Source organism: Enhydra lutris, unplaced genomic scaffold (assembly GCF_002288905.1).
Source record: "Enhydra lutris kenyoni isolate GAN:26980312 unplaced genomic scaffold, ASM228890v2 scaffoldscaffold14, whole genome shotgun sequence".
In the NCBI taxonomy this organism is placed as follows: domain Eukaryota; kingdom Metazoa; phylum Chordata; class Mammalia; order Carnivora; family Mustelidae; genus Enhydra; species Enhydra lutris.
The window spans coordinates 9,943,264-9,958,116 of record NW_019154098.1 but is presented as its reverse complement, the minus strand read 5'-3'; the positions used below and the strand labels follow the sequence as shown (position 1 = coordinate 9,958,116).

General features: G+C 43.5%; 1 protein-coding gene across 1 annotated transcript in view; it reads right to left on the bottom strand.

Moving 5' to 3' along the window:
• Positions 1–5,998: 5,998 nt before the first annotated feature.
• The window catches only part of LOC111146660 (potassium voltage-gated channel subfamily Q member 3), a 291,159-nt gene continuing 282,304 nt past the window's right edge, over positions 5,999–14,853 (bottom strand). Inside the window, exons 13-15 of the mRNA XM_022502304.1 lie at positions 12,661–12,759; positions 10,913–10,997; positions 5,999–9,428 (exon numbers count right to left, since the gene is read on the bottom strand). Coding sequence (XP_022358012.1) covers positions 8,694–9,428; positions 10,913–10,997; positions 12,661–12,759 — 919 coding nt within the window. The 3' untranslated portion in view covers positions 5,999–8,693. The remainder of the gene's footprint in view (positions 9,429–10,912; positions 10,998–12,660; positions 12,760–14,853) is intronic.

Below are 14,853 nucleotides of genomic sequence, written 5' to 3'. Positions count from 1 at the left end.
TAGCATGAGGCTTGGGGTTGGGGGTAGGTGGTCCTGGGTTCCAATTGTGACTCTCCCCCTTTTTAGTGTCTGACCTTGACCAGGTCTCTTTTTGTTTCTGGGCTTCAAGTTCCTCATCTATAAAGTGGGAGTAATGATATCTTAAAACTGTGATGATTGGATAATATTTTACTAAATGCTGTACTTCCAGCCTATGTATAGTGGCTGTTTCTGAGGAGGGGTGCAATTCATATCATGTACTTTTCATGAATTTCACTCTTTACTCCATCAATCACAGTTTCTTTCTTGTGTCTTTATTCTCTCACTCCTCTCCCACTCAATTGCTTCTTTTCTCACATTTACTAATATGCTCATGCCTCCTCATTCATTCCCTCCCACAACCAGTAACAGACTGCATGTCACTCCACATCAGCAATGAAGCAAACATCACTCAAACATCACTCAAACATCATCATGATCATTAAAATGTCTATTTATTAATAAGTGGTGCAGTATTTGTTTTAAGATAGAACATAAAAAATCAGGTAAGAAGTGTTTGCATAATATATATGGAAATCAACCTAGTAAAGTTGTTCAAATATTGGACAGAGCCAGAATAGAAATTACACATACAATTTAAAAATTACAGGAAATCATATTATAAAGAGCACTAAAGGCCACTTGTGGAATAGTCGTGTTCCCGTGTAAGCCAGAATGTGAAGAAAGCCTACTTGTAGCATGGAGACAAAATTCAGGGAGCAAGGCACCAGAATTCTATGCCATTAAAGGGGGTTAAAGAAAATACAATCCCAAATCAAATACAACGGATTTATGTCACTGGAAACCTCAATCTGCTCTGCAGAGACTGGTGTTTTCCATCACAGCTACATTAGAAAGAAAAAAGATAAAGAAAAAGAATAGCCGTATCCTCTTGAAAGCAACATAGAGAGAATTTTTCTCTGTAAAATAGGAAATGATTGACAGATCTGATGAAGTAGGCCCATCTTTCTAAGGTGATTTTTAAGATGGGGCAGAGCCTGCCTCATGTCTCCAATAGTAAGATCTCTGATGCTTGGAACATGGCTGCTACCAATCTTGGACTTTGTCCTCCCCATGTGGATTCTTAACCTTCCCAGGTACATAGAAGTGGAGCTGCTCTCCCTTTCTTTGGAAAAGTATTCAGAGGGGAAATAGGGTCCAATTACCACATCAAGTTGACTTCTCACTGGGGAACTGTGATCTTTTTAATATTGAGGAAGGGAAACACAACTGTTGTGAGTATTCGGTCTCCCAAAGAATGTTTCTGCAGACTCACCTGTCTCTGTAGGATTTCCAAGGCCTGAAATAAAGGTACAGACTAGAGACAGAAGACCAGAGTCAGGAAGGACATTTGAATTTGTTTGGATAAATCAATGACAGAAGATTCTGGGTGGGGGTGTACAGAGCAGAGAACAAGGGGCACTTGTGGGATTATCTGCAGCCATACCAAGCTCCAAGAAATAATGGATTCTACCATGAACAAGGTGAAAGTTTTATGTCGTATTATTTTCTGCCACTGACAGCTGAATTGTGAACCCACTCAAAGGAATAGGTAAGATCCACTGATCAGTTGAGCAGAGCAGCTGACATTGGTTCTCTCTGGGGAACCAATGGGTCTGATTGTTTTACTCTAAAGTCCACTAGGCATGGGAGGGCAAGGCATGGGGGAGGGCCATAGGGCACGATGTAGGAGCATTTCCATTGACCTGGGAGGTGTGATAGGTGGAGAATAATCTTTGAAGGTACATGAGCTTTGGTTACAATCCCAGCTCCGCTTCTATAATCATGGTGTTTGGCAAGGTATTTCCCCCCTCAGGTTCAGTTTTTTCAAACTCTATGATGGAGACATTGACACCACCCACATGAGGTTGTGGTGAGGACTGCAAGAAGTCAAGAGAGAGAGCCATCACATCACATGCAACTCACAAAGACAGGTTAGGATAAGTTTCTCTCCCCTTCCTGGACCTGTCTTGTGGGCAGAGCGAGACATTGGAAGAAAACATGGTTCCATTTTTCACTCCTCTCAAAGCATCAGATTGAGTACATTTGACACACCTAAGAGGAATTACAAATATATTCCCAAGCACTAGGCCAGGCTTTTGACTGCTTAATTATGAGTCACACTCAGGTTATTCTTGTATAGGACCCATGTTTGACTTATTTCCCCAGAACAGGACTATTTAGAGGCTAGGCAGACAGGTGGAATGACAGTCTAAAATTACTGCCATCTTTCTGACTTTGCCTTAGGGGTTTCCAGTTCAGACCGACTCAGAAGACCTGAATATCCTTCTACAGGGTTTAGCAAGGGCTATTGGGAAGCTGCACCAAATTCTGACAAATCTGTCCCAAGCAAAACATAAGTGGAAACCAGCAGTGCTAATCCTCATTTAAGCCAACAGGGAGGCCTGTTTATTTTCTAAAATAATTTCACAGTTACACAAACATAAGGTGTCTTAAGTTGAATCCTGTCTGCTTCTTTGTAGCTTTTGGTGACAACCCTAGAGTACCAGTTGTGACCCAGCCAAGATGGGCATTCTCTTGGACAAAGCAGGAGAAATAAGGCGTGAGGACCAGAGATCCCACTGTGAAGGGACACCTTAGTAGAGCTAACGCCTTGGGGTCATATTGATCCCCAAAGAAATCACATCCCATTTCCTAAATCAAACTTGTTAACTTTTTTCGAAGACAAAATCCTGCAAAAGAATTGGCTTACAGATGAGGAAACCACCTGAGGCATGGCTCTGGAACTGAATAAGTCCAAGCAATGGGCTAAAGAGCTGAACCAGTCCAGGCTTGGCAGAACAAGGAGGGGACAAAGTAGCAGAGGTCAGAGAAGTGGAGGGGAGTGCCTTCATGGCTATGAGGTTGTTCTTCATTTCTTTTCTCACCTGCTCACAGCAGCAGTGATTTGTGCCAGGACTTTGGAGGTCAGCAAGATTAGGGGAGAAGGAACATGCCTTTCAAGGCATGAGGTCAATCATATTCCATAGATGGGAATAAATTCCAACCAATGTGTCTGGTTTAAGCAGTTTCTTGAGTGGGCCAAGAAGTTATCCTTCATCTTCTGGGCTGACCCACAATGTTTTCTTCTTGGTTGCTATGTGACTGTCAGTGTTTGATCTCCAATATCTGGACCAGGATTTAGGAGACCTGGGTTCTTGATTCACTCTGCCACCCAATCACTCATTCAGCCATTGGGTGACTAGTGTGATTCCTTTTATGCTGAGCCTCTGCTTCCTGATCTAAGAAGAGAGGTGGTGTTTCTTGTGATCAAGGTTTCTTCTTGTTCTGAGCTTTTGGGAATCTATGAAATTGTATCTCCCTGCATCTGTAACAATGAAGCAAGACACTAGTCACAATTTTCCTACAGGAATAACAAAACTGAGGTTGTTAGAGGCTAGGAACAAATCTCCCTGGAGAGAGTTTGAGAGAGCTTGAACTCTTTCTTCTGGAAGTTCTCCATTCATTGCTAGGATGTTGTATGATAGACATCATGGCATGGTTAACTTTTCCTTGTTGTAACCACTAGTTCCTTCATATTTAATGGTTCCTGCTATTTGGCTTTGCCTCCTACAGATCATTCTTTGAGAGATGGTTCAACATGTGGTATTGTGGGTCCAATGGAACTGCCACAACCCAGCCACTGCAACCCAAACTTCATTTCAACATTCCTGCCCTTCCTCATTTCATTTATAGAGATGTACTTTTTGAAAAAAGTCCCTGTAAAATTTCCTGAATCAGGATGGCATTTCCACTGTTCTTTTTCTAAGAAGAGGATTTTCCAGGGGGGTAAATTTGGAGTTCATAGATAGTACCGAGGACTGAGACAGTGGAGTCCACACAGAGTATTAAAAATGAATACGTATGACAGTCCCCATATGTATGGGTATATGTACTAGAGTCTTTACATACACCAACTGTCCCATTTGAAAGTCAAAACAGACCTAGAAAGTCAAATACTTGTGAGTGTCTCAAATTTTCATCCAGGCCATGTCTATATCCTTCCTGTCTCTTTGAGATTCCCACTGTTGGTTTTCCCAAACCACTAAAACTATAGAGATAGCCTGGTCCCTAACATGTTCTCACCTCAACATCAGGTTAGGGGACTTGTTTAGGGGACCATTGATTTGTTTTTGAGTAGCGTAATATCAGTAGCAGTGGAACACTGGGTGATTTGGATGCAAGGAAAGGACTTCTAGTCTTTCAAAAAGTTCATCCCCAAATAAGCAAGCCTTCAAGGATGAGTGAGGACATGAGGCAAATTCCTAAGGATGCCTGGGGTTGAGAAAACAAAGAAAATCCATATGGTCCTAAGTGCCTTGAAAGCATATTCACAGAAAACAAAGACCAGCTGCAGGGCAGCTTCTGGGGTAAGCCGGGGGTGTGCTTGTCAGTACTGTCCAAAGTGCAGTCAACTTCTTAGACCACTGAACAGATTTCTTCTCTTGCTCCAGGAGAATTTTATTAGCAGAGTACCACAGGCAGATGAACACCTTTTTCTTGAAATAGATGTTGGGTCTTGGCTTGTACCATAAGCTTCTCTTGGTCAACACAGTGAAATGGAAGTAGCCCAGCTTCTTGTCTAGACTCAATCATTGTCGGGATTTGAAGAGGAGGAGAAAGCTCTGATACTCTAGAAAAGCTAGATACTCTAGAAAGTTCTGATACTCTAAAACCTCCTTTGTACACAATGTATTTGGAGCTATAAAGCTGAAAGCACTGAAACCAAACTGAAACCACTCATTCAACCATTCAGTCTTCTCTGAGCTGATGGGGTCATTACCATTTTGATGGGGAATTCTTGCTTTCACTTTACTCCATGCTCAATCTCCCATTGATTCTAAGTGAGGAAGAGCTCCTATCTGTGTACTTGTCTTCAGGGATAAAATTAGATACTTTCCATTCCTGGTAGACAAAGTTTGAAGGGAACTCCAATATTTGAGGCCACCAGATTCCTAGCTTTTTGGTGGCAGAAACTGCAGTTTTCTTACCTCTGAATTTCCAGTGTGTTACATAGTGCCTAGCAGAAAATGGTGCTTAGTAAATCTCGTAAATGAATAAACAAACACATGTTTTTATATTATCAGTAGAGTGGCATGGATTTAGAAGAATTGTCTTGCAAATTGTGAGTAGATCCTATAATAATAGGATTTCCTACAATTAATTATTCTTTCAACTTACAGTGTCTGGGAACTTCCCTGCACAAAGCATAATGCTTTAATTATTGACTAATGAGCTCATCTTAAACTATAGTATATCTTGGCAGTTTTCAAGATTCTTTCACTGAAACTAGATCTTCAATATACCATTGTTTTATCTACTAAGTCCAAGCTCTCAGTTCCCAGAAAAAGTATAGTCAGTGAATAGAACTTGCTCAATTTGATGCTTTTTTTTTTGTTTTCCTCCCACAATTAGTTTCCTTAAAATTTTCAGGTTTGCTTGTGTGCTGGTGTTTGATGGTCAAAATGCACATTGATCTCAAGTACTTTCTTCTCAGCCTGACTGGTCACCTCTTACTTAACATTTGGAAGATAGCTTTCTCTCATTCATTTTGATCCTCCTACAAAATGACTTCTTAAAAGTTTTCCTATATCATATTGTGATACACAGAAACGGAACACCTATAATGGGATTACACTTCCACTTAAGGAAATTATTCTTAGTTTTTACAATGGAATTAATTTGTCATTATTTCATGGAATTTTGCTAAAACTACTGTAGTTTCCCCAGCCAGCTTCAGGACCACTAGTATATCTGAAGCAGGATGATCTTGGGCCACATTATTAACCAGTTCCATTGGATTTTTCCATCATGCTCTTCTTTTTTCTGACAGATCATTATGGAGGCACACATTGTTTCTCCCCATAACTTAAGTTCAGTCCTATACCTTGAGTTTCTTCATCAGTGCAAGCCAGGTGATGATGTTATCTGTGAGCAGGTGACTTCAATAGTTTTGGCTTGCTTTTCTGGAATGGTCTTTTTTTTTTTTTTCTTGTAAAGGGATACCAAAACAGAATATTCAAGAAGTTCAGTTTTCTCTTTCTTCTTAGATGGGAAAGAACGGCTCTTAAAAAGCCTTATCATTTAGTTATTCATGATCATGTATTTTGTCTTTGTCTATGCTGATAATGACAGCTTATCACATGTTGGAGACGTGATGGTAACAGACATAAACCCAATCAATCCCTGCCATCCTGGCCTTATGATCCGGCAGAGGAGGTTAGACTGCCCTCCTATGGTTTAAGAAATAATACAAACTCTTATCCTTTGTAGGTTTTTCAAAGAATCTAAGGCAGTCCTCTAACTTTGGATCCATGATAACTATTTTTAGCTTGAGGATGAAAAATCTCACTTGTCCACCTGAGAACTCTACTGAATTCCTGGCAAATGCATCTGTTGGTAGGACACCGAGGCCCGTCAGTTCTGTAAGAATATTAATAAAGTAGGTAAACATAATTTGTGCACATGTGGAGAGTTTGAGTCATTCTCCACTTTTTTTTGTCTCAAATAATTCACGTACATAAAGAAAAACACAGTAACATGTTAGATGATAGGTAGCTCAATCACTTGTAGTAAAAGATTCTAAGAGGGTCAGAAGCAAGAACCAAATCCTAAGGAGGGGGCACAGGGTTTCTTAGGTCATTAACTCCAATGGCACTTTCATGCATATAATCCATTCCCTTTGTCCTTCAGGTTGCTAGAAGGTCAAATGCGAAACCATAGGACAGGAGGAGGGTTCAGGTCTGAATTGCGTGATCATTCTTGTGTATTTCCCACCTTAGACTTCAATGCCGACACCTCTCTATTTGTGAGATTCTCCATGTAAAATGCCATCTCCGTGTAAAAATGGCAGGCTTTTGATGATGATTTCTAAAGTCAGGGGCCACACCTTCATTATTATGGTACTCTGAGCCTTTTGCACAGTACTGTTGATTTGTGGGTTGAAAGAAACCAAGATCTGAGAAACTAGTTCTCTCCAACAAAGTACAAGTTTCCTGCATCAGGTCATGATGAAAGCAGCAACCAGATGTCTGCCACAGCTACCATAGCTCTTGACAAGACTGAGGAAAACAGTATCATTTGCGTGTAGATGGTTAGGCCCTTTTGATCATCTTGATGGTAACCATGGCAACCATCCATAACCAGTGCTTAGATGTGGGATAAGAGCGAGACAGTGATACTGTCGCGTCATAATTTAGCTAATCCAGCCCAAACCTAACAGAAACCTTTCCCACCTAAGTGTTTCAGAAAGTAGTGACACCTCATAAGAGGCCAGAGGATGGCTTGTGCTTAATATTAATACTTATTCACTTGGGCAGTGCTCTCCAGGGGGTCTGCTTACACTTGGGCTAATCTTATGGCTCCTTGTCATTTAAAAAATCTGGAGGAGTAAAACTGGATGGTTCTGAAAATTTTGCCCATTTGTGTATTAATAAGTGTTGAAATTTGCTTGCTTGAAGTGTTTGTTTTATTCTCCTAGAACCAAAATGCAAGGCATCAAGCAAGCAATTTTTGCAGTAAGAGCAAACAGCCCCCTCATGCTGAAAAAATGGTGTTGTGGGTGCTTGCCACATGACAGAGTCCAGGTATCTTGGCACAATTTCTGGGTCCCACTGTATAAGGGGCCGAGTTGTATGGTAGCAGGAGACCAGGGCATTGAGTGAGTCAGCTTTGAGTCCCAGATTTCCAGGGGACAATGAGGTGACCCCAGGCTTGTCTCTACCTGAGCCAAAGGTTTCTCATTTTTACAAAGGAAAACTTGGACCAGATAATTTCTGGTTTCTAATTTTCATTTGAGATGGATATTTTGTACAAGTACCATGGGGAGGAATGTGAGTTGAAACCTCATTTTAAAGGCACTGATCTTAGCTCCTGTCCAGAGGGGCACCCTACTTCTGATAAATTTCATTATCTTTGGCTACATAAATTGGAAACTATTTGAACTTGTGTGTGTGTTTTCTCCCCGCCAATTCATAACTCCCTCGAAATGCTACACGTGGGATTACCAGGGATGAGGGAACAGGCAGGACACAGACAATGGCAGGGCAAATGAGGTCCCTTTGAGAGCGTTTAGATGGTTTTGTTAGTTTTTCCCAAAAAAATAGTTTTAAAAAATCGTGGTTTTGGATATGCAATGACCGTCTTGTTCCTTTCTTAGTGTTTTAGCTCAGTCGGCCACCTCTTTGATTTGCAATGCATTTTTGTTCGCAAACTATTTGCTTACTCTAGAAAACAGTTAATTACTGGTCTGTTTTACACAAAGGGGCAGTGGTTCGAGAAAGAACTTAAACTACATTCCCTGCTTACCAAACCAAAACCCAAAGCAGCCAACCAAACGGACAGATAGCACAGCTCGTCAATAATTTCTCCCCATCCTGGTCCAATAATGATTTAAATTAACAACAGCAGAAAAATGTATATCCTAGAAGAGATTAGCGGTACCATTTATATATTGTAAAGTCATGCAAACCATGCTTAAAAGGAAGCAGCTTCACTGTGGTGACCTGGGGAGGAGGAAGGCCGTGAAAAGCCCCTGCCCTGGTGGGGGGCCGCCACGCACATGCATGTGTTTGATGCAGCTACTGGTGATCTCACCGTCAAGTGTTGTGTGTGAGAGCAAGTGAGCTATACAAAGTCTGTCTACATTACAAGGAGAACTCAGCCCACAACCCCTTCTAAATGGGCTTGTTGGGAGGGGTCCATATTGAATCAGAAATCCCATCCCCTGTGGATGACAGAGGCATGGAGCCACTGGGGGTGAAGGGGTCCGTGTCCGTGTCTGTCTCACCCTCGGCGAGGTAACGTTTCTCCCTCATCCAGCTCGATCCCCCACTCGGGCCAAACATGTAATCATCTCTGTCCTGGGAGATGCTGAAGCCACTTGGAGACCGCTCCAGCTCCTCATGGTTGACCGACATCAGGGACAGGGGCGTGTCACTGTCCCGCGTGATGCTCTGTCTCTGTCGGGGGGAGACCCGGTCCAAGTAGGGGCCGTGCAGTTCAGCCTGGGAGTGGTAGCTCACTCGGGAGTCAAGAAGAGTCAAGATAGGCAGGACGGTGGGCCTTTCCACATACGTTGCTGCTGAGGAGGAAAGTGTTGCTTGAACCTTTCCAGAACTGGGTCCTCCTCGGGGCAGGTTCACAGAGTCATGGGCAAAAAACCCATAGGGACCGACTTTGTCCAGGGGCAGCTGGTGGAAGCTGTAGGGGGCCTCGGAGGGGCCCTTCTCAGAATAGTTGCAGATGATGGTTTTTAGATCTGAATCTCTGTTGTCCTCTAGCTTCTCCACCTCTGCAGGTGAGGAGGTCCCCTTGGTCGGGTAGTATTCCGTGACGTGCACCTGCAGCCTTTCCATGTGCTGCAGGTGCATATCTACCAGGAAGTCCAGTTTCTTCCCCATGTCATGAACCTGGGAGATACAAGGAAGTGGGTGTCACTGATTTTCCAGGATGGGGGTGGCTCTTTCTGGTTGGGAAGAAATACCACAGGAAAGCAGGAGGGTCCCTGCAAATTATCATCTTTACAACAATGGACTATTTCATGCTTCCTAACTTGGAGCCCTATACATGGATTAGTGCTAATCTAGAAACAACCTGGCAAGAGCTTTCTGGGAAGTGAAAGCTGGGACCAGAGAAGGGATCTGAAGACAAGTGGTACCCTAGGAGGAGATGGCTTTGCTGCTGCCATTTGGGTCAAGGAGCAAGAGTTCTTGATTTGCAAATATTCACTTAGATAGAAGTCTGTGGGTGGTTAATGTCTGTTCCTCCTATGGGCTGTGCAAACCTCTGTGACCCAAGAGCAGTGGGCAGCAACTGTGCCTCTTAGAACTGAAGGTCCCAGCTAGGAGCCTTGGAGTGGGAGCTGCAGCCAGGTAAGTGGTATTTTCTCCGAGCTGCAAAACCTGGGAACTGACTCAATTTTTGTGAGTGCACACACACGTGTGTGTGTGTGTGTGTGTGTGTGTGTGTGTGTGTACATGCATGTATGGTGTTCCCTCCCCGACAACTCACCACTCCCCAGAAGGCACTGCAGGCAAGGATAGCACCCCTTCTTCCAGGTAAGGCCAGGTAGCACAGTACCATGTAGAGGCTGGATCAGTATCCAAGCCTTAACAGTAACTAATACTTAGAGCACCTAGTAAGGACCTGACTCTGCTTGATGCCCCTTAAAGATGTTGACTCATTTCACTTCTAAACAGCTCTGGGAGGTGATTATCTCTCTTTTACAGGTGAGGAAACAGAGGCAGAGAGAGGAAATAGTTTGTCAAAGGTCACGGAGTTGGGAAATGGAAGAGCTGAGATTATAAATTAAAATTTAAAAATGAAAAATGATATTCTTGATATGCCAAAAAAAGGTAATCCTCCAAATTTCCTCTTGCCTCTCTTGCACAGGTCCAATGCTGGGTTATGAATAAAATAAGAGGGCTGGTAGGGCTCCTCATGGAAACCAACAGACCCATCTGTCCGGTGTACCACTGTGCTCACAGAAGTCATTTCCCAGAGGAAGAGACACGTGAGCTCGATATGGTGCTGGGTGGGAATGGCTTTTCTTTCTGCCCTGACCATAGCTGCAAAGAACAGTTATATCTGTTGAGGGCCTACTGCGTGCCAGCAGCTATTCCACACGATTCATGGGTACCAACTCATTCAGTCCTCATAGTCACCTTAGGGTATTAGAATCCCCATTTTACAGATGAGGACCCTGAGGCTCAGGACAATGAATGAACTTGCATGTGGTTGCAGAGTCAATGTGTGCTAACTCGGGATGTAATTTCCACATCGCTTTTCTGAGTGGTAGAGATTCAACTGTTACCTTCCTAGGGAAAATAAAAAATGACCTTTGAACACAAATGTCCTATAGCTTGTTTTTTGGTGAGGGAAAGGAAAGACCTACCTGTCTTTCGACTTTCACGAACTTCCCCATCATGCTTTGGTCTTCAGTTTCCGATGTGGATGCTCTGGCTACATATGGTTCATTCCTAGGAAAGAGCCAGCGTCTCGGTAAGAGCGTCGTACCTGCTTGTGCTTTGCCGGGCTGTCTCAGCAGAGCCAGCCATGGTCCCTGGAGCTATCTTCCCCATGCTCACGCTTATGCAGTTTGGAAGAGACCCACTCCGCTCTGGAGGCACGAGGGAGTCAGGAAAGGCTAGCCTTCTCCTGCCTTCAGCACTGGGGTCTCACTGTTCTCTGTGGCAATAGATGAAGCCAAATATTAAGCTGGGTTAAAGTTAATAAAGCACCTTGCTGTGCCTAGAGGGTTTGGTGCCTTTGAATCACATATTTTGGATTTCAGAGTTGGACTAAGTTTGAGAGCTTCTATTCTAAGTGTGTGGAGGATAGGCTGGGTTGGGCTGGGGGTTGGCTAATCTTTGAAATTCTATATGGTGGGTATATCTCATCTGTTCCATTTGGATGGATGGGGAAAACAGATGTGGGATCTGGAAAATGATGCAAAAGAGACTTCTGGTAGGGAATGGAATTGAGATGGTTCCTTGGTGGTACAGGTTATGTTCTAAAGGAGAAGAGAACCTGCGGGGAGCCTGGTTGGGGCTCAAAACCATCGTGTCAGGCACTTTGAAGGTAGCTGGTTTTCTCTTTCAGGGGCTCCTGACTCCTGCTCAGCTCCTGGCCTGTCTCCAGCTGAGCAGTCTTGATTTAAAGCAGACATGGCCTGTGTGCTCATTCCAGACCACCAGTCTTTTCTTTCGCTTGCACAGAGTTTTAAAAACATGTAAACCATTTCAAAAGTAAGGAATTTCATATATGACATCTGAATATTCAGTTTTTCTTGAAAAATTAGACTCCTCAGAACCAGAGGATAGCGATTCCTAAAATTAACAACAGCAGAGCAGAGCAGAAGGATGATGATTTCCTTTAGTGGGGCGCGTGCCCTCCAGGACCCCCAGGTCCACCACTCCTTACTCCATTTCCCCAACTGAGGCTGAAGGTCAGATGCTTTTACATCATCCTGCTTGTGCCCTTGCTTTGTTTATAGTAGGGAAACTTATTGCTCTAAGGTTCGTGGGAGTTCTTTCTTTACTCATCCATGTTCCCTGACCTGAAGACCTCTGGGAATAAAGAATGTATTAATTTGGGCAGTGGACTTTATCCAGGACTGCTCCTGGTTCATTGGGGTCTGTATAAGGAACATTTCCAAACACTTTGTGTGGGAAGAGCAGGATTGCCCCAGGGACGGACAGAGCTCTCTGCTTGTGACCATGCTGTCAGAGGCCTGACACCTGATTTCCTTCTCTGTGAGGGGGTTTGGTCAACACAGGGCTAATGGGGCAGGAAATGCTAAATGGCCTCAACTCTGCTCTCATGAGGTATTATTCTCTTGTGTTCCAATAAATTCGTGGGGCTCCTACACTTTTATAACACGTTGAGGGTTATGTTTATTTTCAATAACCACAGAAGGAGTGTCGCCCACATAGTCTGGAAAGAGGGACATAAGTCTTTAGTATGGCTCCCTTGCAAATAACCCCAAACCAGAATAAGCTTCAAGCTCTTATCTTCATTTTACTGAGAGGAACGGCAACCACCCCCACCCCCACCCCACCGCCCGCAGCCATAAAGGAAGTGAGCTGATATATGGGAATGGGGACGGGCCATGCAGCCGCAGTCCATGTCCCCATGCCCCACCTGGGAGACTGCTGAGATGGGTAGGTGAACGCTGCCCCTTTCTGAGACTTCTTATGTTTTGGGGTAGATGGAGGTCCAGGGGTGAAAATCATGTCTATTCTGAAAGAGACACACAAGATGGGGATTACATTACAAAGAACTTTACAGGTAAAGAGAGGAGAGCAGTTCCTTCTCTTCTCTCTTTAGCCAGGCAGGGTATGAAATAATATAAGAGAAGGGAGAGGGGAGTAGGGGAGGAGAGAGAAAGAGGGAATGAAGGAGAGAGAGAATTTATAATCTCAATACAGTAGCGAGCGTATCTCCCCATCCCAGGGGAGAGAGGCAGCTAAACCAGAGACAGGGTGAGGGTCATGTCTTGTTGGTTCTTCGAAGAAATGTCATGTGTGCCGCAAGCCTATCTGGTGGTCCACCATTTTTATTTTTTCTCTGAAAATCTGATTAGGGTGTTTTCTTGTACAACTGTGGGCTTCGATTTCAGCTGTGCAGATCTTTGCTGCTCTTCAGGCTTCCTGGCCCCTGGGGGGATGGCTCTGCACCCACACTTGCACCTCGCTTCCATTTCTGTATGAGGCGCCAACTCCACCAACCATTTTGCCCTAAGCACGACTGGAGACAGATGTACCCACTGCCCTGCAGGACTGGGGCGGGGTGTGGGAGCAACCCTGCAGGCTCATTACAGCCCCAGGACCACTAAGACCATGCGCTCAAAAGGAGCCTTGGGTCACTCGGTTTCTCTGCAGACCTGGCTGCTCCTCCACTGACACCACAATATACCCAACCACACCTCCATTCTCTCGGTCCTACCACCCTATCAGCATGGCTGGGGATACGCAATTAGCTATCTGGGTGTTCAACCTCTAGGCACAGCTCTTTGAAATAAATGTGCCTAATAAACACTGAAGCAACAACAGCTGGAAGGTCCACTCTGCGTGCATTAAGATGGGCCAATAATCTTGATCTGGTATGTCCTAGACATCATGCTGAGAGAGTCATATTTGCATCAATGACAGCATGTTGGGCTCAGAACTCATTTGCTCATCCGTTTGTGAAGTAGGCATTGAGCACCGACTGTATGCCTGCCACTATGCTCGGTAGCAGTCGGTATTCCATTTATGGATAAGTCAAGGTCACAAATAAGTGTTCCTCCAACCCGACATCATGGTTAACGTCTTACTCATTCAATCTGATGGTTCTGTTCACTCTGCAGGACACCCCGGCAGGGAAACATGATTCAGATGAGGACACCGAGGTCCAGACAGGACTTGACTTGTGTCCACTTGAAATCTCACACATGCCAGAGGATGAGCCCCAGTATAGGGCTTTGGGTTCCCGATGTCAGTTCTGTGTCTTGACCTCATATTACCCTTTGGTTTTTTAAAATGGATTTTTGTCTTAAAAGGAAATTTTTATAATTCATTAAAGATTTGATCAATTTAAAAAGTGGACTTTTTAAAGACACACATGGACTCATCACTTTAGTATAACTACTGCAGTCTGTTGGGGGAAGACCTACTCTTTTTCTGCAGGTTCCCTATATGAGAGTGTGTGGGTTTATTTCTAAGTAAACATATGTGCATATGTTTTTGTAATCATATGGTATGTATATATTATTAATATCACTAGATTGATATAGAGACTGTATAGGAACATAATCATTTGTATACATTTAAGTATATGGATGTATATAGGTATAAGTATGTATATATATATGTCTTATTGTATTATTAATAATCATATTGTGCATATATATTCAATGATCACATCATTTTTTTATCTCATTATATACATTTTTTTTTTAGAGAAAGAGAGTGTGAGGGGGGCTGGGGAGAAGGGCAGAGGAAGAGGGGGATAATCTTAAGCAGGATCCATGCTTAGTGCAGAGCCTAATGACCTAATGACTCGATCCCATGACCCTGAGATCACAACCTAAACTGAAATCAAGAGTTGGGACACTGAACCAACTGAGCCACCCAGGTGCACCTTATTATATACATTTTTAAATGTCATTTGATGGTTGTATAACTTTTTAATGAGAGTAGGAACATTTTTTTCTTAATTGCTATTTATATAATTGGTAAAGTGGAATTTGGTGCATCAGATAGAATGGGAGTTGTGCAGCCAATTGGATGTGGTGTGATTTCCAGCTCTGCCACTGATTAATTTTAGGTGAGCCTACTGCCCCTTGAGCTTGGG